Below are 27,922 nucleotides of genomic sequence, written 5' to 3' on the forward strand. Positions count from 1 at the left end.
AATCCCACCAGATGTTCTAAATTGGAGTTTGTTTATCATGTTTGGTCTAAAACCCTAGCAATGTACAGAAAAATTCATTCATTCAAAATTCAGGTCTCAAAAGCTGTTTTAAAATAAGTCACCATGCTATAGAGATAAGTACAAGTTATTTATTGACTTCAGGTACACAGAAAACCCATGTTACTAACTCAAAACCAAAATCGAAGTGTACTTTAAACGATGCTAAAAATATATATAAATCACATAGCCCACAGTGGACCTCACTTTTCTCACCCCTGCTAGAAATAAAGCCAGACTGTTCAACCTATCCTCATAACATCCCTCCACATTTGCCTATTCATTTACTTATCCAAATGTGTTTTAAACTTACAAAATCGTTTGACACTTCAACACTGCACTTGTGTGTGTTTGGACAGCACCCAGCTAAACGACTGAACTAGGCTGTATCTCAAGGCTACTTGCTTGCTCTTTTGCAATTATCTGTATGTTCACCGTATCTAAGTGATTTTTTAAAAATGCTTTGGCCCCTTAACCATATTTTAAAAAGATCCTGTACTTCTGACTTGCCTTGCAGTTTACTGCAGACATAAATCTAGGCAGCGATTCATGCTTGTCAGCATGAGCAGTGAAGTGGATGGACATACTACTGTATAGCACCATTTTGTGTCAATTACACTCCTGTACCATATGCCAGCATGGAGCTCTTTAAACTTACAATGGATTTGTCAGTAAAAGACCAGCTGGTGCAAACTGTCCTATTCAGAAGTGACACCACATCAAAGTGACTCCCGAGTCCACAAGGTACCACACAGACTCCTGGGAGAGGAAACCTAATCAAACACTGAAGGGATCAGAATGGGGGGAGGGCAGAGGTGGTCAGTGAGATCTGGAAAATTATCCTTTTATTGCCTCTAGGTTATTGAAGTTAGTCCAAATTTTGCATGACTTCTTTTACATGCTAGTCTCTTGTATAATAAGGTCTTCACTCCAGCCAGCAATCTGCTGAAGACGACTCTGAGCAACGCCAAAAGACATTGGGAACTAACCTGCAAATTTCCAATATCAGCCTCTGACATGAAAGATCTGGGTTATGTAGTATTAAAGGAGATTCTGAGAATGATTCTTTTATGAATATTCACATATTTGATCTTATTTTTTAGCACTTTTGATCTAAAAGGAATAATTGTTTTTGGTGACGGAAATGCAGTATACCATCCTGAAACATCACGCACAATATTGATCAAAATAGTATGCAAAATGAAAAATGAAATAAAATCATTTGTTTTAAAAGCTTTCAGGAAGAGTCCTGTCACATTTTTTTATGCCTTTGCATTAAGGGCTGGAAAAATAATAAGGTTTTTGCAAATACTCTTGATTGTGTAACTTTGTAGGTTTTGGTTGATAATTATATGGATGTTTTAGCTTAACATATCAGAGACTTCTCTAATGGTTGCCCTTAAAGAAAACCACATCCTGTCTCTGACGTTAAACACGTCATGCTTGTTTTTCCTGTCAGTGTTATGTTTTTTTAAAAAAACAGCATTTGCTGTACAATTGAATAAGACAAGTTTTCAGAAGATGATTTCATACTGTCCAATCTGTGCAAAACCTGTCTATTTTGGTAAGTCTGTCTTCCTTTCTAACGTGGAGCTGAGCTGAATTAAAAATTCATTCTGTAATTGAATTGATGTTGCTTGTTCCTGCTTATGTTGATGCAGTGTTGTGCAACATGACTAAAATTATTGTTTGACAAAAATGACAGTGGTAATTATTGTGTTGTCCGAAGGGAAGTGTCCTTTCCATAACTGTTTGAATTGGGCCTCATCCAGACTTTTTGAGTTGAAACAACATGTTGCAGAGATACTTTCAAACTGTTGGGTCAGTCATTACTGATGTGAGACGCATGTAAGAAGCAAGTGCTTGGCTTCTGAGTGACTTCAATCTTTATTGTTAAACTTTTCAACACAAAGCAAAGATGGATGTTGATAAGTTATAACTGAGTGAATAGATTTCCCTACTTACCAAATATACGGCGAGGTCTTAGGGTAAGCAAGAGGAAATAGGCCTGGCGATATCAGTGCAGCTTATCATACGCACATTGCTAGCACGAGGAACTGATCTTTCTATCGAGCAAATACTGATTTATTTGTCACAAAAACAGTATATTGCTGGGGAAACTCAGCAGGTGTGGCAGCATCTGCAGACAGAAAGCAGAGCTAACTGGGAGTTCTCGAGAATGGCCACTGGACCTGAGTCATCAACTTTGCTTTCTTTCCTTGAATGCTGCCAGACCTGCTGAGTTTCTCCAGCAATTTCTGCTTTTGTTTCAGACTTCCAGCATCTACATTTCTTTAGTTTATATCTGATTTAATTGTCATTGCAAAAATAGCTAAAATCATGTGGCATAATGGTAACATTTTAATTTCTGAAGAAAAACTTCATTGCAATGATACCTTGTTTTAGACACCATTTTAAAAGATGCACATTGGAAAGTGACTTCAGTATAAACTTGCTAAAGAAATCAGGGAGAAAGGATATCAGCATCACAATGTGAGAGACAAAATTAAAGCTTTCAGCAAAAATGGGAAAATGTATTCTGTTTCTAACATAGCATACTGAACCAAACATATATTGACATTTTAAAAAATATAATGTATGAAAAAAAACTTCAGCTGAAAGTGGTGACTTTTTGTTTAACAGAATCCCTCATTAACATCATTTCTTTTTACAGCGGAGAGGAAGCGATCTTTAGGTAAAGACTATCACCCTCTTTGTCTAAAATGCTATCGTTGCAAGCGCCAGTTAAGTCCAGGCCAACATGCAGAGGTATGTAATGTGTTGAACGCCCATTTGTCTACCCCAGTATTTAACTGTATAGCTGTAATGTGACTATAATCTGTCTCCTCAAACTTGCTCTATTTTTGCTCTCTTCCTGTGGGAATTATAAGCAATCAGAACGTCTTGGGCTTGTTTTTTAATCATGACCATCAACATCATTTTTCTCCAATTTACACCTAGATTTGAAAGTAATTATGTATCATCTTTTTATATATCATCTGGGCCAAAATCCTGGACTTCCCTCTCTAAGGGCATTGTGGGTCTACCTGCAGCAGAGGGACTGTTGTGTTCAAGAAGGCAGCTCATGACCACCTTCTCAAGGGCAGCTAGGAATGGGCAATAAATGCTGGCCCAGCCAGTGATGCCCACACCCCACGAGCTAATATATAATTTTTTAAAAAATCAGTGTTAGAATTCCATTGCTGAGCATTCCTTATTTACATGACAGGCTGCCTGGGAGAATGTGATTCTCATCGGGGTTGCATGTTTAAGCAGTGGCTGTATTGGCTGCAACTGGTTTGTGTGAGTTCAGTCGAGCTTGTTTCATAAGGGTGTGTGCGCTTACACATCAATGTGAAAGGATGGCTGTAATATAAGGAACTGCCACTAAAACTGTTGGTACAAATAAAGGGTATTAATTCAATCGCACTGTTTGAAGTTAGCTCCTTTCCAGGGTGAAAGTCAGACTAAATGAGTGCACTTTAAAAAAAGGTTTGCACATTTTACAGGATTACTGGTAATTCAAACCACATCCCACATCTTTTAAATAACTCCTACAGAACCAAATCCTTCGGAATGGTGACTGTTGCTGTATAAACGCATTCAAACTAAGACTGCATAAAAATTCACGCTTGTTACGGGATGTGTCAAATTGTCAACCGTAAAAAGGTAAAAGTCAATATAATGTGTAGTAATATTACAGCCTCTGTAAAACAGGATAGTAATATCTCTGTGTGTTGACAAACAGAGAATTTTGACTAACAGTGAATTCCAATAGTTAATTTGCCAAATGAGAGACTATTGAAGTGAATGCAGTTAAAGAGCAGGGGATTTCTTCTGATGGCTGAGCCAATATTTTTCTCTCTATGGTGAAGCATATATTTTTAATCAGTGCTGTTTGCAGGGCCTTGCTGATAAAGGTTGAGAGTCTGTAATTCCTTGCCACTAAGATCTGTGGGGGCAGAGTCTTTGTGTCGATATTTTTTGATTTACCAGTTCTGACGTGTTATTACACACCTCTAAAATAGGTACCCAGGTCTCCTAGCTCAGAGGCAGGGACAATATCACTGCACCGCAGGAGTCTAAATGTAGATTTAAAGCCAAGATGGACAGATAGATATTTGACCAGTAGGGAATCAGGGGTTATGGGGAAAAGGCAGGAAAGTACGCTTGAGGAATGCCAGATCAGCCATGGTCCTACAGAATGGTGGAGCAGGCTCAAGGGGCCAAAAGGCATACACCTGTTCCTAACTCTTACAGTCTTATGGTAATCTGATCAACCTCTTAGAATTGATTTTTGTCTTGCTTGCCCCAGTGGCTGTAATGATTGTAATGAGGTCAGCCATGTGAACCTCACAGAACATGAGTTTCCTGATTGGGGCTGTTATTTGTTCCAATCAGGGAGCCCTGGCTGACAGATAAGAACAGGAGTGTCAGACATCCTGTTCACTCTGAGAGCTGGCTCTGAGGGAGCTGGATCAGTGTCAAGGACTCGCCGTGTGTAAATAAAGGATGACTTGGCGATGGGATACCGGCCATTGTGGAGTACATGATCAGTGGTGTGATCGGTATGGTCAGTGGCGATGAGAGGAAAGTATGCTCCTGAAGAAATTTACTCAGATCAGTTGTCTTTGAGTTGGGGACGGCATTTCCGGCATCATGACATTATTTGAGAAGCATTTGATCCTGCTGTCAAAGACTAGGCCCAGTATGTGGAACGAATGCAGTCTTTTTTGAGCAAATGACATTGGGACTGATGAAAAGCAATGAGTAACTCTCCTGACAGCTTGTGAACTTGCAGCTTTTTTGGTTATTAGGAGTCAAACTTCCCCTGAGGTGCCATATACCTCTCAAGAAGGTGACAGATTCAGTTAAGGAATATCGCGATCCTAAGCCTCCTCTAATTCTAAGACCCTTTTCGTTTTACTTGGCAAATCCATGTCAGGACTTTTGACAAGATTACGATGACTGGCAGAGGCATGCGACTGTGACTTAACCATTAATGAGATGCTAAGAGACCATTTGGTGTGTGGGATTAATGATGAACACATGCAAAAATGGCTACTAGCTGAAGACCAACTGAACTCCAAATCGGCATCAAAACTGGCTTTATCATTGGAAAATCTAGCTAGTAGACCATATGAGTTGCAGGGTAATCTGATGGAAGTCAGGCTGACTATGCTTGGGGAACACCACTTGAGTGAAGGTAATTGTATAGCCTCACTCAGGACATATCCTGAACAGAGGGACTCTAGGCCAGCCCACAGCAAAACCCCAAAACAAAGGCAGGCCTCTGCCAAACCGTTAAAATTATCTTCAGGATCCAGGCAGGCAAGCCATTGTAGTTGCTGCCAATTTGTGAACTCGAGACAGCTAAAGAGTCCCACCAGGCCTAAATGGAGTAAGAGAACTCACAAACCAGTATTCAGGAGAGTGCACATGCTGGAAAGTCCACCTACATTTGGATCTGAACAGTTAAGTTGCTTAACAACATCCAAATCAGAACCAAAGCTAGTTAAATGGTCACCAGGTTCTAATGGAGGTTGATACCTCTACGGCTGTATCAGTCATTGCAGAACCAATCTTTATCAAAATTCTCTCTGTACTCAAACCCTTAAGTTTATGCAAGACATTGGCTAGACTGAGAACCTATACTGGGGTGTCTTTACAAATTAAAGTTATAACTCTGGTTCCTGTCTGCTAAGAGAAGCAGCTGATTCAGATACCAATGATCAGAGGAGAGGGCTCAGGCCCAAGCTTGATGCAGCGAGACTGTTGAGAAAGATTCGCTTAGATTGTCTCAACATGTTTTGATTAGAAAATGGCTGCCTGTGTGAAGTCCTAATTACAAACCCAAAGGTTTTTCAGGAAGGTCTAGGGACTATCTATGAGGCCAAGGCCACCTTGCATATTGACCAGGAAGCAATTCCACAATTTTGCAAGGCCCGCCTAGTGCCGTTTGCCTTATGGGCAAAAGTAAAGGCAGGAATCAGAAGTCTGGAAAGTGAAGGAATCATCAACCCAGCCCAGTTTGCAGAATGGGCAGCACCAGTTGTGAAGCCCGACAAGATCGGTTTTTCTTTGTGGGAATTTTAAACAAACAGTAAACTGCTTTTCGCAGCGGGATAAATACCCACACCCTCACTGAGAGGATTTATACATAAAGCTGGCAGGGGGCTGTCCTGCATGAAGCTAGGGATAAGATGTGTGTTTGCAATTGTGGTTAGATGAGGATTCCCAGAAGTACACTACAGTTAATACACATAATGGCTTGTACCAGTATAAGAGACTGCCATTTGGGGTATCATCAGCCTGTGCAATTTTTCAGCAGATGATGGAGAATATTTTAGAAAGTCTACCTCAGGTCACCATTTAACTAATAACAGAAAAGACCAATAAGAAGCACTTAGAGAAGTTGGTCATATTCCTTGGCCATTTCTCCCAGGCAGGCATATGCCTCATAAGGGGAAAATGTGGTGTTCCAGGTCCCCAAGTGACCTACTTGGGCTAAAGCATCAACAAGACCGGATTACACCCATTGGAAGCTAAAGTGAGGGTAGTCAAAGGTGCCCCAGCTCCCATGTCTGTACTGAAGCTTAGATTTTTCCTTGGGCTGGTGAATTATTGCAGAAAGTTTGTACATAACTTGGCCTCCATCCTGGCATCTTTGCATCAGTGGGAAAGGCCCTACATGGGTAAGAATCATGGTTGACATGAGGTCAGATTCAGTGACAGATAAAGTTCAGGCAAGTACGACGGTCCTGAACAAGCACATGGTACATGTGGAAGCTGCAAACTAACAAATGGGAGAAAAATGTGCCTCGCTTCTTGTCAGCCTTTCCAACTGTTCTGGAACCAATGGTTTCTCCCTCTCTGTCAAGAGTTGAAGATATCTCAGAAGCTGCGACAGACACAGCAGATGCTTCCGTCTCGATGCCTTTCCTACCTGAAGAAGAGAATGAATTTCTTCCGAGATGTTCCAGGCACAAAAAACTTGTCAGGGGCAGAGTTGGAGGAACCTGACCCAGCGCTAAAAATGCCCCAGGAGGTGCTGCAGAAAAAAAAGAACTGGCCTATGTCCTTGGACTCTGAGGGGGAGAGATGTAGTGATTGTAACCAGGTCAGCCAGATTGATAGAATGTGAGTTCCCTGATTAATCCAGATTAACAGCCCCAATCAGAGAGCCCTGGTTGACAGATAAGAACAGGAGTGACAGACATCCTGTTCACTCTGAGAGTGATCTTTGAAGCAGCTGGATCAGTGTCAAAGACTCTATGTGTATATAAAGGGTGACTTAGTGATGGGATACTGACCTCTATGGAGTTATTACAGCAGCAATCTTACAGGCCATTCATTCTAATGGAATGAAAATTAGGCTGGTTCTATAAAAGACCAGGAATCTGCTCCACTGGGTGTAGGTGTGAAAATGCACCCTTAAGAAATCATTTGAATTTACCTAAGCTTCAATAAGATTTCAGTTGGAGTACTGTGTGCAGAATAAGTTTTCACATCACAGGAAGGATGTTGAGGTTTTACAGATACTTTAATATAATCAACTCGACTTGGAATCATTTGACAAATGTATCATTTTCCAATTAGAACAATACAAATTAATGGGGTGAGCCAATAGAAATGTTCAAAATTGCAAAAGATGGAACAGGATAGGTAAACACTGATTATTTCTAGTAGCGATGGGGAATAGAATGAACAACAATAGAAATAGGAAATAAATTTAAGAGACTTAAAATGGAGAGTATAGTTGGGAGGTAGTAGACTTTGTTTTTTGATTTAGTGGTTGAGGGAGAAATTTGGGTTGTATTTTATGTTGCTAGGGTTGGAGGATTTGAACTACAGGGAGAGGCTGAATAGGTTGGGATTCTTTTCCCTGGAGTGTTGGAGGCTGAGGGGTGACCTTACAGAGATCTGTAAAATCTTAAGGGGCATGCATAGGGTGAACAGTCAAGGTCTTTACCCCAGGGTAGGGGAGTCCAAAACTGGAGGGCATAGGTTTAAGGTGAGATTTAAAAGGGACCTGAGAGGCAACCTTTTCACGCAGAGAGTGATGCTTGTATGGAATAAGCTGCCAGAGGAAATGGTGCAGGCTGATACAATTAGAACATTTAAAAGATATCTGGATGGGTAAATGAATAGGAAGGATATAGAGGAATATTGGACAAATGCTTACAATTGGGACTAGATTAATTTGGGATATCTGGCCGACATGGATGAGTTGGGCCAAAGGATCTGTTTCCATGCTGTACATCTCCATGACTCTATGAGTCTATACGGCCATGGGGTTTAGGTAGCTGGATGCTGAATGATGATATTTATTTGAGGTCCTGGTTGTTTTAGCTATCAAACCTCATTTACATCTTGGCTATCAGCTTATCAACCTAAAGAGATAGAAAGAGGCAATTGGTTAACTGTTGGAAGATAATAATTGGTTGGGCTGGAAGCAAACTGCTAATTGCAAGAAACATTTTGATGGAGTCTTCTGACCACACCAATAAAAAATTAACACTTATCTCAGGATGCCTTCTCTTCCTATAGACCAGGAGTTGTTGAGTGTGACAGCCACAGTGTGCCCCCTGGTAAATTGTCAATTAGGATGTTATTAAAGTCGAAATGAGATTATAGAACTCCAGTTTGTGACTATTAATGTCGTTCACAGACAAATGAACAGAAGCCTCAATTGCCAAGAGAGAGGACAGTCGAAGTGGTGGTAGAAAGAAGTTAAGGTTGACAATGGCAAAAGTTCAAGGTGACTGTAACAATGCATGCAAATCATCTCTTTACCTGGCATTCCACAGAAACCTGCCCGGTTTAATGTATCATCCAACTATTTTATAAGTAAACAGTGGTAATGTTGTTTGGAATAGAAAGTAAAGTATAGCTTAGGTTACGTGTTGAACAGACATGAAAGATTTCAGTATGATTAAATAGAAATATACAAAGTTGCAGTATGGGAACAGGCATTTGGATGGAAAAAATAAAAAAGAATCGTATTATCTAAACAATGAGAGGTTGCAGAGCTCTGAGATGCAGAGGGATCTAGGTGTCCTAGTGTATGAATCATGGAAGACTAGTGAGCAGATACAATAACTAATCAGGAAAGCTAACAGAATGTTATTGTTTATTGTGTGAGGAATTGAATACAAGAGCAGGGAGATAATGCTTCAGATATACAGGGCGTTGCATCTGGAGCAACGCTCGCTCTAAGCTGTGTAGTTGTGTGTGGATATAGCCACTCCAATGTTTTGCGTACAATGATCGGTATCAACACTCTGATCACAACATTGACTTCCAATTCCAGAGGCTGCTGCTGTGTACACTGCTGCGATGCCTCTGCAAGCAACAGGAAATCTCTGAGAGAGTGCTGGTTGAAGTACTGCATATAGTATTAGTCTCTGCCCATACAGAAGGATGTTAGTGCATTGGAAGCAGTTTAGAGAAGGATTACTAGACTAAGACCAGGATGGAACCAATAGGCTAAAGAGAGGGCTGAAACATGAAATTGATGACTAGGATATGGATAAGTAGAGGGAATATGTCATTGACAGCAGAGAAACATCAACTGTTTTTTAGTTTAAATACCATCTGCGGATAAAGTACACCTCTCGTCCAGGCATATTTTCATCTGATGTAAGACCATAGGACTATAAGATACAGGAATAGAATTATGCCATTTGGCCCATCAAGTGTGCTATACCATTTGATCATGGCTGATATGTTTCTCAACCCCATTCTCCTGCCTTTCCCCCCACACACGTTGATCCCCTTACTAATCAAGAACTTATCTATCTCTGTCTTAAATACTTAAATGACTTGGCCTTCATAGCTCTCCACAGCAAGGAGTTACAATGATTAACCACCCTGGCTGAGGAAATTTTTCCATGTCTCAGCTCAGTAAGTTTCAATCAAATCTCTTCTCATTCTTCTAAACTCCATCAAGTACAGACCCAGAGTCCTCAAATACTCCTCATATGACAAACTCTTCATCCTTGGGATCATTCTTGTAAACCCCTCCAAGGCCAACATATCCTTCCTGAGATACGGAGCCCAAAACTGCTCAAAATATTACAAATGTGGTCTGACCAGAGCCTACATTGTCAGCAGTACATCTCTGCTCTTGTATACTATTCCTCTTGAAATGAATGCTAACATTGCATTTGCCTTCCTAACTGCCAACTGAACCTGCATGTTAACCTTTTGAAAATCCTGAACTAGGACTCCTGTGTCCCTTTGTACTTCAGATTTCCCAAACTATTCATTATTTAGGAAATAACCTGTGCCTCTATTCTCCCTAAAGTGCATAACCTCACACATTCCCACATTATATTTCCTCTGCAACTTCTTTGTGCACTGTTGTAGCCTGTTGAAGCCACTCTGCAGCCTCCCCACAACCTCAACACCACCTGTCCCTCCACCTATTTTCACGTTATCTGCAAACTTAGCAAAAATGCTCTCAGTTCCTTCATCTACATTGTTAATATGTAACGTGAATAGCTGTGGTCCAAACATCGACCCACCGGAACTCCACTCGTCACCGGCTGTCATCCTGAAAAAGATTACTTTATCCCTGCTCTCTGCCTTCTGCCAGTCAGCCATTCCTTATCCACGCCAGTACCTTGTCCCTAATGCCAGGGGCTCTTATCTAATTTAGCTGCCTCCTGGGCGGAAACTTGGGGTCCAAATTAATTTTTTTTAAATTTAGATCTGTTTCACTTCAAGAGAATAACTTCCATCTCTGATTAGGTCGGTGCAACATCGAGGACCGAAGGGCCTGTTCTGTGCTGTATTGTTCTATGTTCTATGTTCTATGTTCCACGTTTATTACTTACATTGTTTTTCTATATTAAATGTCAACTCTAAACCTTGGCTAATTTGCCCATGGATCAAAGGGTTGTGAATTTAAAACCACTTGCAGGAGCTGAGTGCTATTCTGACAGAGGTGTTGCCTTTTAAATGGAATGTTAAACAAGCCCCCATGTGACTGTTGAGATAAATGTAAAATATGCTTTAGACTATTTGAGAAAATAATAGGTGGTTGTCCTGATTAACTCTCTGTCAATTCCCTCTCAACCATCACCACAAAATATACCAGCTGACTATTGATCTTAATGTGTTGTATGTTAGATCTTACAGTATTTGTTACGGAAAATTTGACTGCTCTTAGAGATAATTGATTATGATGAATTTTGAGACAGTGAGGATGTGATAATATTCTATTGAAATTATTTGAGAAATTAAATTATTTTTATTTTGATTATCTTTCTTTTTTTATTTTGTTTAGTATGATGAGAAGCCATACTGCAATCACTGCTACTTACAGCACTTTGGTCCAAGGGGTAAGACAATTTTTAACTAATACACAAGGACATACAAATATGGATACATACAGGCGCAGAGACACACAGATGTAGAAACACACATAGATGCACATATAACAAGGCCAGCATGTATCACCTGGTCTGGTGGTATCTGTGGAGAGAAATCAGAGTTACTGTTTCAGGTTGAGTGACCCTTCCTCAGAACTCTGACTTTTCTCCACAGACATGTTGAACTTTTCCAGCAACTTCTGTTTTTGTTTCTGATTTACAGCATCCGCAGTTCTTTCGGTTTTTACCCTTCAAAGTTGTTGAGAGCCGTTCATGTAGTTGCCTGTACTGATCTGTGGTTCACTTCAGTCCTCCTCTTAACCCTACAACAGATGATTTACTATAATTGGCTTTAACAAAGAAACTCTGTATTTAGAGGTAGAAATGCAGCACACTGGTACAAAGTTGAAGGAGGATAGCACTGTCAGAGGTTCCATCTTTCAAATGAGGGAGGAAACAAAGGCTAGCCTGAACTCTCAGGGGTTCATACATGATCCCATGGGACTATCTGGAAGATGCTATGCAGATGACCTGAACAAGATTTATCCATCAAACAGCATCATGACAACAGATAGCAATTCAAAGTAATTCATTGTCTGTGAAAGAGTTTAGCATTTCCTGAGAATGTGAAAGATATTGTACAACATGTTGGTTTGGTCTTTATTTTTATAAATGCATTGACAGTTGATGACTGCATTAACCTTTCATACACTTCTGTTATTATACTTCTGCTTTTTGAAAAATTGAACAAACTGTGGAACATTGGCCGTACACCTCCCTACTATGTGGGCTAGGATATATATTTTATTATTCTGTCGAGGTAACACTGCAAGATGACTATTTATTGCTTTTATGTAATTACCCTGAGATTGTAGTGGTAGGCTTTCTTCTTGATTTTTCGTAATTGAACAGTTTCCTGGAGCACCTCAGAAAGTAGCAAATATCAACCCTATGTTGTGAAGTAAAGTCACATATCATTCAGACCAGGTTCCCTATTTCTAAATAGCAGGCGATTGCAACAGTTCAGTAACTGAGTGTTTTCTTTGTGGTCTCAATCTACAAATAACCAAACTGATCAAATTCAACTTCATACCTTGTCATGGTGGAATCAGTATTTGTAACCTTTGGGTTAATAAAATGACAAAACATACTTACGTTGTAAAAAAAAACTGTATTAAACGTCCTACAAACAATGCTCTCATTTGCCCTTCACCTACTCTACCAGAGTATTTAGAGGTAGGATGCTACCTCTCAGGTGGGCATCTGCCAGCCCATATGGACCGAAAATCCTATAAGCCTTTGACATTTAGATGAGTTGGGTGGCACGGCCCATGCCAATGTAATTGGGTCTCTCAGGCTGCCTCAAGAGTCATGAAAGGTCTAGCAATTTGACAGTGTCTTGAAAGAAATTGCTGTTTTAATTTTAGAATGGAAAACCTGTTGTCAGCTACAAGGATCCATAATAGATTTAATTCTATCTGTGAAAAAGCAAAATGTTGAAATCAATGATTTAAAGTGAAATTAAATGGTGGCACTATTTTTATATTTTGATAAAACATAACTTACATCTAACTAATTTGTGATGTCACTGTGCTCTTTTGCCACAAATTGTGAGGAAAAATACATTGGCAGTCAGAGCTGGCGATTAACGCTGTGAGAGATATAGGAAGCACCAATGCTGGAGAATCTGAGATAACAAGGTGTAGAGCTGGAATCACACAGCAGGCCAAGCAGCATCAGAGGAGCAGGAAAGCTGATGTTTCGGGTGTGGACCCTCCTTCTTGTTATCTCAGATTAATGCTGTGTATTGTTTTAGGATCAAAATAAGGTAGCTGGTACCTGATAGGAAAAGGCCATTTGCCTATAGGGCAGGGATGTAGAATATACTGTTCAAGAAACACAAGTATAGATAGATGTACAAATATACTAAAGACACATTTAACATGTTCACAAACAAGCTGAGACATATATAAGTATTATGTATACAAGGCTGTGGTCATATAAAAATATGGACACACAATGTAATACACAGACAAGTATGCACACGTACAAACAGGTGCATTGTTCAGGTTTCCATGCTGAGTCTCCACATGGAGCATTCTTAAAAACAATTGCTCCAGCACTTAGTAATGGAACATTGCAAAATTTACTTGAAGATGTCTGCCATCTTTCAGAGGTAAATCGTCTTCTCATCTATCTCCTTCTTCTCTACTCAGTGCCTTCTTGTTGAAGGCAACACAGAGAACAGAAACTTAAAGATGATCATGCATTAAACACAGATCCTTCCACACCGAATATGTAGTGTCTGTTAGAGCTTACGTTGGCACTTTGCTTCCAACCTCAAGCTTTCCTCCGATCAAGGAATGTTGGTGTAGATGACAAATGTCTCTATAACGGAATAAGCAAGTCAACCAATAGAAATCTTTGCAAACTTGAAAGTTCAAAACAAATCTTAGTGATTGGTGAAATAACTCCATAGAGGCCCGTATTCTGTCACCAAGTCATCCATTATTTACACATGGAGAGCCCTTGACACTGATCCAGCTCCCTCAGAGCCAGCGCATAGTGTGAACAGAATCTCTGACACTCCTGTTTATACTGAATGGCCTGGACAGAGTGGATGTTGGGAAGATGTTTCCATTGGTAGGAGAGACAAGGACCCGAGGGCACTGCCTTAGAGAAAGGTAAGACCTAGTAGAACAGAGATAAGGAGAAACTTCTTCAGCCAGACAGTGATGAATCTATGGAATTCACTGCCACAGAAGGCTGTGGAGGGCAGGTCATTGAGTACATTTAAGACTGAGATAGATTGGTTCCTAATTATCAAGGGTTACAGGGAGAAAGAGGGATAATGAGGTTGAGGTATTTATCAGCCATGATTGAATGCCAGAGCAGACTTCATGGGCCAACTGGCCTAATTTCTGCTCCTATGTCTAATGGTCTTATATGTCAGCCAGGGCTGTGATTGGACAGAATTAAGAACCCCAGTTGGGAAACTCATATTCTATGAGGTCCAGCTGGCTGACCTTGTTACAGTCACCACAATTGGTTCTACTCCACTAATTGAATATCATTTAAATATAGGAATTTGCATTGAACCCAATTGGTCGATGCAAATTTTATGTTCCACACAGGCCTCCTCCAAACCTACATCATGTGGCCCCATCAGCATATCCTTCACAACTCACAATTTTCTATGGGAGATGTCATTTTGCAATGACAAGAAGAACTAAAAGCGCTTACCCAAGGTAGTGAGATGAATTCTACACCCTCATGAGTGGACATTAACAGGCTTTATAAAACGCAACTGTGTCCAAGTAAGGGTAAGAGAGATAGCGTCTGGAACCTGGCAGACTCCGGTTTCAGTTCCATGATCTGATGTCACAGTGACATAACTCCTTTCACATGTGCTCAGGAGCTATTGTAGAGCAAAGGTATAATTAATCCTTTATTCTATATCGCCCCAAGTTCTTTTGCAATATTCCATTTAATCATTAACATTTAACTATGAACATTTAACTCTTTACTCCTCTTCATCCCCCTCTTGCTCTTCCCTTTCACTTAAGGCATTAACTCTAACGGTGTTCTCAGCCATCTGATGAGTGCAGGAGGATGGCGGCTTGTTTACAGAGAAGAAAATTTCCAGAATTCCATTTGACAGTAGGAGTGTTAAATGAGGAGATCAGGAGTGACATGGTGGCTCAGTGGTCGGCATGCTGCCTCACAGTGCCAGGGACACGGGCTCAATTGTAGCGTCAGGTGATTGTCTGTGTGGAGTTTGCACATCAACCCTGTATCTCCATGGGTTTCTTGCGGGTGCTGCAGTTTCCTCCCACAGTCCAAAGAGATGTGCTGGTTAGGTAGATTAGGCATGGGGAGTGGGGAATTATGAGGATGGGGGTGGGGTTGCAGGAGGGGTGTCAGTATGGATTCTGTACTTGAGGATCATTGGCATTCTCCTAAGTCTCATGCTCTCATCCACTTAAGACAATTTGATTCAAGACCTGGAAGAATAAGTTTGTAATCTTTTAGGACTCAGCAGTCAATAACTTAATAGTCTATGAAGTTCTGAGAATCTTTTCTTGGCATTGCAGTAGAATTGCAGCCAAAGCTTTAAACTTGTTAGCTGAGAGTAATGTCTACTTCAGGTCTTCATTACCCATTTCTTTGGGCTCTCAGTTTCACTTGACCTCCTGGGATGAAGATTGTCCCACCATATTGTCTGGATTTTACCATTGATGGTTTCATTTATAGGTCTCTGTCTTGAACCCCTTCTTACAGGTCTGCAAAGCTTATGATGTTGCATGAAGCTCTGATACCTCGCCACCATATTTTCAAGAGCAACGAGATACGGCCAATAAATGCTGGACCAGCCCCTGATGCTCATGTCCCATGACTGAATTTTAAAAAGTGTCCTTCTGATACTTCAAGTTCACACGTTGCTCTCTTTCTGCTGTCATCATTCTAACAGTACAAATCATTGTCCCCTTTAGATCTGATTATGCTGATATGTTGAATCGTGTAAAATGACTCATCAGACTCATTGACTGATATCTGTCCAGCAGCTACTGTTATAGCCCTGTTTGGCTTCTTCCTAGCCAAACATTTGTGTGTAAAGTGATTCAGCGTCCTCCTGTGAGAACATTGCTTTCCCCACTCCACTTATGCTTTCTTTTCTTTTGTGTGATGCCCTCCACTATATTCACATCCTGTTCTCTAGCCTTGATCTTTCTGCTGGCTGTTCTGCAAATATTTCTTCTTTTCTTTCCCATATATTATTTCTGGTCTGCCATGTCTCAGTATAATGCAAAGCTTTGTCTGTTCCTTCATTAGCACTCCCTAGTTGATGTTTGACAATCTCAGTGCTTTTGCAAATGTTGATTAGCTTTCTTGAGACTAGGTTTCTCCTGTCTTAGCAGATGTGATCTCTGGCAGGATATCTTATGCCTAAGACAATCATAGCTCATCTGTCCAAACAAATAGGATTCAGGCAGACAAGTCTTCCCCTCCCCCAAGCACTGATGTTGAGCACATGCCATTTATAAGTAACATTAGTAGAAACTTCAAAGTATGTCTTTAAAGCCTTCAAAATCTCTACAGCCTGGATTCTCTGCTCTGTGCATTTTAGAATGCAATACAGCTTATAGTGCATTTTCCCCAGCACCAATAACAGGGTTGCTGCTCTAAATTGCTGTTTTGTTCTATTCTATAGCTATTTCATAGTTTTGCCCTTGAGAGTAGCAAAAATTTCAACTCTGTCTCATTTTCTTTCATTTCCACATTAAAAGTCACATTTACCCTGACTTGTCAAGAATGACTGAGTTGAAAAATATGGTTTCAGTTCTTCTTTCTTGTTTTCTTTGTGTAGCTGTCTTTCTTTACAACTCAGAAAATTTCCTCCGTCTTGGCTTCACACCTCGGACATTGTGTCATTTATTTTAGTGACTGCTACAACCTAAAGGGAAAACAAGTTACTGCAGAGCTACAGATTACATGATGACCCCAACCATAAATGCATTTCTGCAGTCAGCTGGAACTTCAACCTGCCACTGTTCAGTTGCAAACCGATAAAAATGGCTGATAACCAAGACCATAGGCTGCATAGAACACTGCATCTGGATACTCATAATCATTCATTTCAAAGATTTCAGTGGGCAGCAGAAAGCATGCACTACAAAGCACCTCTGTAAACAGACCTTCCAAACCCAAATGGTGCTTAGAACCAACACCAAGAATAAGAGCTGGTTTGTAGATGTTAAATGTAGAGTAAGTAAAATGTAGAATAGCCATGAGGATGCAGTTTAGCTGAGATTTAGGTGACAGCACTGAGATTAATTATAATAATGTAGGAAATCTGATCAGCAAAAGGTCATGTGCAAGCATTTAATAGCCATAGCGAGTTTTGAGAAGATTTATAGCTCAGGTTGAGGTTCTGGATGTAAGTTTGCTCGCTGAGCTGGAAGGTTAGTTTTCAGATGTTTTGTCACTTTTTTTTATTTGAAAAAATATACTTTATTCATAAGATGTACAAAAAAAAACATTTATACACCTACCCAGTCATGCAAGCCGCTCCGGGTTACCCAGGGGGTACGTACACCAACTAAAGGGAAAAAAACAAACAAAGAAGAAAAAAAACACAAAACAAAGAAAACACCCTGGCAGTCGTCACCCCGCACAGTCCCCATTGGCCCCCTGACCAGTTGGGGAAGGCGCCAGCTGGGCCCAGTTACCAGATAGGGTTCTTTTTTCTATTCTGGACGAGGGGTTTCATACGGTGGTCTTTCCCCACCGCGCCTTGGCGGTGGCTGCCCCACGCTTTAGCGCATCCCTCAGCACGTAGTCCTGGACCTTGGAGTGCGCCAGTCTGCAACACTCGGTCGGGGTCAGTTCTTTCAGCTGGCAGACCAGCAAGTTGCGGGCAGACCAAAGAGCATCTTTCACCGCATTGATGGTCCTCCAGGCGCAGTTGATGTTGGTCTCGGTGTGCGTCCCAGGAAACAGCCCGTAGAGCACGGAGTCCCGCGTCACGGAGCTGCTCGGGACGAACCTCGACAAATACCACTGCATCCCCCTCCAGACCTCCTGCGCATAGGCACACTCCAGAAGGAGGTGATCAACAGTCTCGTCCCCCCCGCAGCCACCTCGAGGGCAGCGTGCGGTGGCGCACAGATTCCGGGCATGCATAAAGGATCTCACTGGCAGGGCCCCTCTCACCGCCAGCCAAGCAATGTCCTCGTGCTTGTTTGAAAGTTCTGGCAATGAGGCATTCTACCAAACGACTTTGGCAGTCTGCGTGGGGAACCACACGACGGGATCCACCCTCTCCTTTTCCCGAAGGGTCCTGAGGATACTACGTGCTGACCGCTGCTTGACGGCCTTGTGGTCAAAGGTGTTTCCTTTCAAAAATTTCTCCACGAAGGACAGGTGGTACTGGATGGTCCAACTACTCGGAGCGTTCCGCGGCAACGAGGCCAGGCCCATCCTTCGCAACACCGGGGACAGGTAGAACCTCAGTAAGTAGTGACACTTGGTGTTTGCGTACTGAGGATCTACGCACAGCTTGATGCAGCCGCACACAAAGGTAGCCGTCAGGGCGAGGGTGGCGTTCGGTATGCCCTTTCCCCCATTTTCCAGGTCTTTGTACATGGTGTCCCTGTGGACCCGGTACATCCTCGACACCCAAATGAAGTGGAAGATGGCCCAGGTGACTGCAGCGGCGCAGGTCCAGGGAATAGGCCAGGCCTGCGCCACATACAACAGTACCGAAAGCCCCTCGCACCTGACAACCAGGTTCTTACCCGCTATGGAGAGGGACCGGAGCGTCCACCTGCCCAGCTTCTGCTTCAATTTGGTGATACGCTCCTCCCAAGTCTTAGTGCATGCCCCAGCTCCACCAAACCAAACACCCAGCACCTTCAGGTAGTCTGTCCTGACGGTGAAGGGGATGAAGGAGCGGTCGTCCCAGTTCCCGAAGAACATGACCTTGCTCTTACCCTTATTGACTTTGGCACCCGAGGCAAGTTCAAACTGGCCGCAGATGTCCAATAGTCTACTCACCGACCGACGATCGGTGCAGAAGACGGCGACATCGTCCATGTACAGGGAGGTCTTGACCTGAAGGCCTCCCCTGCCTGGGATAGTCACGCCCTTCAGGCTCACGTCCTTCCTGATGGATGCGGCGAAGGGCTCCACACAGCACACGAACAAGGCAGGAGAGAGCGGGCAGCCCTGCCTGACTCCAGATCTAACAGGAAAACTGTCCGATTCCCACTTGTTGATCGAGACTGCGCTAACGATGTTGGCGTAGAGCAGCCGGATGCCCTCCCCGAACCCCAATTTGGAGAGGACGTCCCTCATGTAAGCATGAGAGACCCTGCCGAAGGCCTTCTCCAGGTCCAGGCTGACGAGGCAGGTGTCCACCCGCCTGTCCTATACGTAGGCGATCGTATCCCTGATGAGCGCGAGGCTCTCAGCGATCTTCCTGCCCGGCACAGCACAGGTTTGGTCAGGGTGAATCACCGACTCCAGGACAGACCTGACCCGGTTGTCTATGACCTTGGCCAGGATTTTGTAGTCCACGATTAATAGTGAAATGGGACGCCAATTCTTAATTTCTTCCCTCTCCCCCTTCCTCTTGTAAATGAGGGTGATGATGCCCTTCCTCATGGACTTGCACATTTCCCCTGCCCGAAGCGCACTATCATACACCTCCAGCAGGTCCTGGCCGACCAGGTCCCACAGAGCGGAATACAGCTCGACCGGTAATCCGTCGCTCCCGGGAGTCCTATTCCTCTCCAAGGACTTGAGGGCTCTGGTCAGCTCGTCCAGGGATATCGGCTGGTCCAGCCACTCCCTTGTGCCGTCGTCTAAAACCTCCGTGATAGACAACAGGAAAGACTCGGAGGCTGTGCTGTCCGTGGGCTTTGTGTCGTACAGTCCGGCAGAGAAGGATGTTCTCTGGGGTCAACAGAGTCGTGTTGAGCTTCCAAGTCCCCTTGCCAGCCGGCTGGTCGTCCTGTAAGTGACAGTCGGCCAGCAGAAGGCAGTGGTCAGAGAAGAACACCGGCTCGACGCCGGTGGACCTGACCGAGAACGCCCGTGACACAAACAGGAAGTCTATCCTTGAGGGGATAGGCCCGTCTGGCCGCAACCAGGTGTACCTCCGCTGCGCTCCGTCTGCAGGGGTGCTGAAGACGTCAAGCAGCTTGGCGTCCTTCACCGTGCGCATCAGGAATCTGGACGTGACGTCCAGTTGACTTCCCCCACCCGCTGTCCCCACGCCGGATCTTCCACCTGCATCGATGATGCAGTTGAAGTCTCGGCCTAGGATAACCGGCTTGGACGTAGCCAGCAGGGGTGGAAGCCACTGCAGGACGGCCAACCACTCACTCCGTACCGCTGGGGCATACACATTGATCAGCCTCAGGGGCGCGTTCCTGTAGGTGACGTCAGCCACTAGGAGGCGCCCCCCCACCACCTCCTGAACTTGAGAGATGGTGAAGTCATGCCCCCGCAGCAGAATAGCCAGGCCTGAGGAGCGACAGTCGTTACCCCCCCCGACCAGATCGAAGGCCCACAGGTCCAGGCGCCGGACCATTTCCCCTACCTGCTGACGTGCGGTATCCCGCACTCCTGCAGAAATAGGAGGTCCGCCTTCACGGTGGTCAGGTAGGCCAACGTGGACACACATCTTGCGGTGGACTTGACGCTGCGCACATTAATGCTCACAACTCGTACCCCCATTGTGGGCAGTGACCGCAGTACCCTCCCCAAGTCCAAGGTCCAGCCCCTCCATCTGTCCCTTCATGCCCATTGCCCGGGCTAACTGCTGGACGCTGTCCGGGCTCAGGAAACCGTCCGTTCTGCCTTCCGGGTGGCATCCCCCCGTCAGGGGTGAGGAGGCAGGAGGGTCTGGCTCTGGGTCAGGCTGGGGACACGCTGTTTCCTCCTTCCCGCCTGGAAGTTCCGGGCGGCCCTCCAGTGCCCCAGCGGCACTTGACTGGGTGTCGGAGGGAGCCTCAGGACACCTCCCGTCACCTGGGAGCGTGGTGCTGCTTTCCTTCTCCCTCGAGATCTTTAGCTTCTGCTTTGGACGGGCCCCCTCCGAATCTCCCTCGTCAGAGGAGCTCTTATAGCCCCCCTGAAGCTGCCTCTTCCCGCCTGATGGTTGCGGTTCCTGGGTAGCCCACAAACCCACCAACACACTAAAACAGCAGCTAATGAACTTAAAAGACCCTATACAAACAACAAGCAAAACGAACATCATCTACAAAATACCTTGCAAGAACTGTACAAACACTACATTGGACAAACTGGCAGGAAGCTAGCCACCAGGATACATGAACATCAACTAGCCACAAAACGACATGACCCACTATCACTCGTATCCTTACACACAGATAAGGAAGGACACCACTTTGATTGGGACAACACATCCATCCTAGGACAAGCCAAACAGAGACACGCACGAGAATTCCTAGAAGCATGGCATTCCAACCGGAACTCCATCAACAAACACATTGATTTGGAGCCAATCTACCATCCCCTGAGAAAAAGAACAGGAAATGACATCACCAACGCAGGAAATGACATCACCAACCCAAGGAAACCTAAACAGATAAATAGAAAGCGGGACATAACACAGGCGCTTCATCGGAGGCTCACTGATGATGTTACCTAGAATGGTGACGAAACATCTGGGAACACACCTTCAAGCTCAGTGAACAGCTTACATCTGGAACAAAATAAAGACCCACGCTCTTGTGGACCGAGAGGAGGAGAGCGCTGTGTTGGAGGTGAAAGGAGGACGTCGGGTTGGCTGTGCACCCATGCAACCAGTGGATCTGAACGCTGGCTTCGGCCGAACGCTGGTTCAGGGGAGCAGCCAACCTGCAACGATGGCTGCGGCAAGTGCTCATGCCCCAGGTCAGGGGGTCCGGAACATCATCCGTGTTTCCGTAAAGAAGGTGGATGAAGGTGCACCTGTGGACCGCACCTTCTTCGTGAAGAGGGTCCTGTTGGACTGTTGTGGGTTCGCTGCTGCGGACATTTACTGCCTGCAGGATTTCCCCGGAGGAGGTTTTTACGATGTGACCTTCAGGAGTGCCAAGCTTTGCGAGCACTTCCTGGAGGTTTTCAAGGAGAAAGGAGGTGAGGGCCCCCTCTCTGTATTGACCGCTGTCCCGCTGTTTGTGATGCCAGCGCAGAGGAGCCGTATGGTGACTGTACACATGTACAACCCACATGTGCCAGCAGTTGATGTCCTGACCTTCCTTGGAAGGTACGTGAAGGTGGATGGGGACCTAACCGACATCATGGACCCCTTTGGCATCTGGATCAGTAAGAGGCAGGTCAAGGTGACGCTGAGGATGGGCGCGGACGGGAATGTCGTACACCCACCGTCCAGCTTCGCGATCGGCGGGAGCAAGGGCTACCTGACCTATGCAGGGCAACCTAAAGTCTGCCATGCCTGTGGTAGGTCAGGTCACGTGGCGGCCGACTGCAAAGCCACCGTCTGCAGGAACTGCAGGGAGGAGGGACACCTTGCAAAGGATTGCCCACAAGAGAAACGCTTCAACCTTTGCGAGGAAGCGGGCCACCTCTCTAGGGCATGACCGCAGCGGGGGACCACCTCCGCCCAGGTCGCCAGCAGGGGCAATGCGGGGCCAGCCCCCCCCGGAGGAGAGGAAGGCACCAGGACCCAGCAAGGACCCCACTAATGTGCAGGAGGGCCCAGCCCTGCAGGATGGGCCCGAGGCCAGCAAAGCGCCCCTGCAGGCTCCGCTCCCCGCCGACAACCCGGAGCCGATGGAGGCAGCGACAGGCGACCCAGGGGAGTGGACGACAGTCCGGAAAGCGAGGAGGAAGGTGCGTCGACGGGCCCAGGAACCACAACCATCAGGCGGGAAGAGGCAGCTACAGGGGGGCTATAAGAGCTCCTCTGATGAGGGGGCTTCGGAGAGGGCCCGCCCGAAACAGAAGTTAAAGATCTCGAGGGAGAAGGAAAGCAGCACCCCGCTTCCAGGTGACGGGAGGCATCCTGAGGCTCCCTCCGACACCCAGTCAAGTGCCGCCGGGGCACTGGAGGGCCGCCCGGAACCTTCAGGCGGGAAGGAGGAAACAGCGCGTCCCCAGCTTGACCCAGAGCCGACCCTCCTGCCTCCGCACCCCTGACGGGGGGATGCCACCCAGAAGGCAGAACGGACGGTTTCCTGAGCCTGGAGAGCATCCAGCAGTTAGCCCGGGCAATGGGCATGAAGGGACAGATGGAGAGGCTGGACCTTGGACTTGGGGAGGGTACTGCGGCCACTGCTCGCAATCGGGGTACGAGTTGCGAGCATTAATGTGCGCAGTGTCAAGTCCACCGCAAGATGTGTGTCCACGTTGGCCTACCTGACCACCATCGAGGCGGACCTCCTGTTTCTGCAGGAGTGCGGGATACCGCACCTCGGCAGGTAGGGGAAATGGTCCGGCGCCTGGACCTGTGGGCCTTCGATCTGGTCGGGGGGTAATGACTGTCGCTGCTCGGGCCTGGCTATTCTGCTGCGGGGGCGCGACTTCACCATCTCTCAAGTTCAGGAGGTGGTGGGGGGCGCCTCCTAGTAGCTGATGTCACCTGCAGGAACGCTCCCCTGAGGCTGATCAACGTGTACGCCCCAGCGGTACGGAATGAGCGGTTGGCCATCCTACAGCGGCTTCCACCCCTGCTGGCTACGTCCAGGCCGGTCATCCTAGGCGGAGACTTCAACTGCATCATCGATGCAGATGGAAGATACGGCATGGGTGCAGCGGGTGGGGGGAGTCAACTGGACGTCACGTCCAGATTCCTGATAGGCACGGTGAAGGACGCCGAGCTGCTTGACATCTTCAGCACCCCTGCAGACGGAGCGCAGCGGAGGTACACCTGGTCGCGGCCAGACGGGTCTATCCGCTCAAGGATAGACTTGCTGTTTGTGTCACGGGCGTTCTCGGTCAGGTCCACTGGCGTCGAGCCAGTGTTCTTCTCTGACCACTGCCTCCTGCTGGCCAACTGTCACTTACAGGACGACCAGCCGACCGGCAAGGGGACGTGGAAGCTCAACACGACTCTGTTGACCCCAGAGAACGTCGAGGAGCTTAAGAGGGAGTACGCCAGTTGGAGAATTGTGAAACCCCTCTTTGAGTCTCTGGGCGACTGGTGGGAGGCGGTGAAGGAGAACATCAAGAGGTTCTTTGTCCTCAAGGGTGTTCGGAAGGCGAGAGAGAGGCAGGGAATGGTGTCGCGACTCCAGGAAAGGGTGCAGAACCTGCTCCTTCTGCAGTTGATGGGGGTCGATGTCACGGAGGACCTCCGCGAGGTGAGGGGCCAGCAAGCCTCGCTCTTCGCCGCGGAGGCCTCCAGGATAATCTTCCGGTCCAGGGTCCGCTCCGTGGAGCAGGACGAGACGTGCTCGCGTTTCTTCTTTCAGATGGTGCACAAAGAGAGCTCTGTGCTTAGCCGGCTGAAGGAGGACGACGGCTCGGTGACGTCGTCTCGGCCTGCCATTTTGAGGATCAGCAGATCCTTCTATGCCGGACTGTACAACACGAAGCCCACAGACAGCACGGCCTCCGAGTCATTCCTGTCGTCTATCACGGAGGTCTTAGGAGACGGCATGAGGGTGTGGCTGGACCGGCCGATATCCCTGGACGAGCTGACCAGAGCCCTCAAGTCCTTGGAGAGGAATAGGACTCCCGGGAGCGACGGTTTACCGGTCGAGCTGTATTCCGCTCTGTGGGACCTGGTCGGCCAGGACCTGCTGGAGGTGTACGATAGTGCGCTTCGGGCAGGGGAAATGTGCAAGTCCATGAGGAAGGGCATCATCACCCTCATTTACAAGAGGAAGCGGGGGGAGGGAAGAAATTAAGAATTGGCGTCCCATTCCACTATTGAACGTGGACTACAAAATCCTGGACAAGGTCATAGCCAACCGGGTCAGGTCTGTCCTGGAGTCGGTGATTCACCCTGACCAAACCTGTGCTGTGCCGGGCAGGGAGATCGCTGAGAGCCTCTCGCTCATCAGGGATACGATCGCCTACGTGCAGGACAGGCGGGTGGACACCTGCCTCGTCAGCCTGGACCAGGAGAAGGCCTTCGACAGGGTCCCTCATGCTTACATGAGGGATGTCCTCTCCAAATTGGGGTTCGGGGAGGGCATCCGCAATTGGATCCGGCTGCTCTACGCCAACATCGTTAGCCCAGTCTCGATCAACGGGTGGGAATCAGACAGTTTTCCTGTTAGATCTGGAGTCAGGCAGGGCTGCCCGCTCTCTCCTGCCTTGTTCGTGTGCTGTGTGGAGCCCTTCGCCGCATCCATCAGGAAGGACGTGAGCCTGAAGGGCGTGACTATCCCAGGCAGCGGAGGCCTTCAGGTCAGGACCTCCCTGTACATGGACGACGTCGCCGTCTTCTGCACCGATCGTCGGTTGGTGAGTAGACTATTGGACATCTGCGGCCAGTTTGAACTGGCCTCGGGTGCCAAAGTCAATAAGGGTAAGAGCGAGGTCATGTCATTCGGGGACTGTGACGACCGCTCCTTCATCCACTTCACCATCAGGACAGACTACCTGAAGGTGCTGGGTGTTTGGTTTGGTGGAGCTGGGGCGTGCACTAAGACTTGGGAGGAGCGTATCACCAAATTGAAGCAGAAGCTGGGCAGGTGGACGCTCCGGTCCCTCTCCATCGCGGGTAAGAACCTGGTTGTCAGGTGTGAGGGGCTTTCGGTACTGTTGTATGTGGCGCAGGCCTGGCCTATTCCCTGGGCCTGCGCCGCTGCGGTCACCCGGGCCATCTTCCACTTCATTTGGGGGTCAAGGATGGACCGGGTCCGCAGGGACACCATGTACAAAGACCTGGCAAATGGGGGAAAGGGCATACCGAACGCCACCCTCGCCCTGACGGCTACCTTTGTGTGCGGCTGCATCAAGCTGTGCGTAGATCCTCAGTACGCAAACACCAAGTGTCACTACTTACTGAGGTTCTACCTGTCCCTGGTGTTGCGAAGGATGGGCCTGGCCTCGTTGCCGCGGAACGCTCCGAGTAGTTGGACCGTTCCGTACCACCTGTCCTTCGTGGAGAAATTTTCGAAAGGAAACACCTTTGACCACAAGGCCGTCAGGCAGTGGTCAGCATGTAGTATCCTCGAGACCCTTCGGGAAAAGGAGAGGGTGGATCCCATTGTGTGGTTCCCCACGCAGACTGCCAAAGTCGTTTGGCAGAATGCCTCATCGCCAGAACTTTCAAACAAGCACAAGGACATTGCTTGGCTGGCGGTGAGAGGGGCCCTGCCAGTGAGATCCTTTATGCATGCCCGGAATCTCTGCACCACCGCACGCTGCCCTCGAGGTGGCTGCGGGGGGGACGTGACTGTTGATCACCTCCTTCTGGAGTGTGCCTATGCGCAGGAGGTCTGGAGGGGGATGCAGTGGTATTTGTCGAGGTTCGTCCCGAGCAGCTCCGTGACGCGGGACTCCGTGCTCTACGGGCTGTTTCCGGGGACGCACACCGAGACCAACATCAACTCTGCTTGGAGGATCATCAATGCGGTGAAAGACGCTCTTTGGTCTGCCCGCAACTTGCTGGTCTGCCAGCTGAAAGAACTGACCCCGACCGAATGTTGCAGACTGGCGCACTCCAAGGTCCAGGACTACGTGCTGAGGGACGCGCTAAAGCTTGGGGCAGCTGCCGCCAAGGCGCGGTGGGGAAAGACCACCGTATGAAACCCCTCGTCCAGAATAGAAAAAAGAACCCTATCTGGTAACTGGGCCCAGCTGGCGCCTTCCCCAACTGGTCAGGGGGCCAACGGGGACTGTGCGAGGTGACGACTGCCGGGGTGTTTTCTTTGTTTTGTTTTTTTTTCCTTCTTTGTTTTTATCCTTTAGTTGGTGTACGTACCCCCTGGGTAACCCGGAGCGGCTTGCATGACTGGGTAGGTGTGTAAATATGTTTTTTTTTGTACATCTTACGAATAAAGTATATTTTTTCAAATAAAAAAAAAGGTGACGTAACATCTGAAAACTAACCTTCCAACTCAGCGAGCAAACTTACATCCATTTCATAGGCATGCATTAAATTCTTCAGTGTACAATTTTTGTACAGACATTAACCTGTTTCAAACAGACATATTTAAATACATAAACAAACTGATATCTGAGCACTGTGGGAGAAGAATGCCAAGTAATAATCATTAATTTCAGAGGTGGAGCTTCTATTGTCCTGTCCTTTAATTGGTAAGTCCTTCAAGTTTCAGTTATTATTTTTCTCATGAGTATTTCTGCTTCACTGCAGGAGCAAGACGGCCAACATCTCGAACTACTCCTGGAGCAGCTGGATCCAATGTTCCAAGTACTTAAAACAAGCCAGCTCGAGGATAATTTTACGCCCTTCAGGATGAAGAAACTTGAGACAGCAACACAAAAAGGGGAGAATTTTGACAGAAATTGTCTAAGCGTTCGAAAATAATTTGCCATTATGTACTATTATTGTGCAGATGAAGATACAGACAAAAGCATTCGCTCTGAAGAGTGTTTAGAATTGAACTAGGTTTTATTGTCATGAAGTTTGGTTGTGCATTTTGCAATTGATACCAAGATGGTAGCTCCCAACATCTGATAATAATGCTGTGATCCCATCCATACCTTGCCTTCTGGAATGTGTTTGTAGTTCCAACAAATTTCAGTTTTCATTTGATGATATCAATATCTCAAATTCTTCACGAAATAACTTGGTGAGTTCACTCTCTCTCCCCATTCTATTGATCTGATTGATGGGACATGAGCTGCTGTGAAAATGACATAGCCAGCTCATCTCAATTGGCATTAGTCTCAATCATTTATTTTCCGTCTCCCATGCAGTGACCATAATATAGACTGTTATTTGCAGCTATGCATTAATAATAATTGCAATTTCATTTAACCTGTAAGTATTTTATATCATTCCGTAATAAAAAGGTACATGCTTTCTGCCTGCA

At 46.2% G+C, this 27,922-nt stretch overlaps 1 protein-coding gene across 1 annotated transcript; it reads left to right on the forward strand.

The window, feature by feature from the left end:
* Positions 1 to 1,505: 1,505 nt before the first annotated feature.
* On the forward strand, positions 1,506 to 27,922 carry zgc:195282 (uncharacterized protein LOC100192223 homolog). The gene is made up of 4 exons (XM_048527701.2): positions 1,506 to 1,621; positions 2,732 to 2,826; positions 11,351 to 11,405; positions 27,241 to 27,922. Exons 1-4 carry the CDS (start codon positions 1,579 to 1,581, stop codon positions 27,303 to 27,305), a joined length of 258 nt encoding a protein of 85 aa, XP_048383658.1. The 5' UTR covers positions 1,506 to 1,578; the 3' UTR covers positions 27,306 to 27,922.

Source organism: Stegostoma tigrinum, chromosome 3 (genome assembly GCF_030684315.1).
Source record: "Stegostoma tigrinum isolate sSteTig4 chromosome 3, sSteTig4.hap1, whole genome shotgun sequence".
Classification (NCBI taxonomy): Eukaryota; Metazoa; Chordata; class Chondrichthyes; order Orectolobiformes; family Stegostomatidae; genus Stegostoma; species Stegostoma tigrinum.

Excerpts from the sequence above, each read along its gene's own strand:
- zgc:195282 (XM_048527701.2), top strand. The coding sequence starts at position 1,579 with ATGATTTCATACTGTCCAATCTGTGCAAAACCTGTCTATTTTG. Across the intron at positions 1,622-2,731 it reads TGCAAAACCTGTCTATTTTG|CGGAGAGGAAGCGATCTTTA; the intron begins GTAAGTCTGTCT and ends TTCTTTTTACAG. Across the intron at positions 2,827-11,350 it reads GTCCAGGCCAACATGCAGAG|TATGATGAGAAGCCATACTG; the intron begins GTATGTAATGTG and ends TATTTTGTTTAG.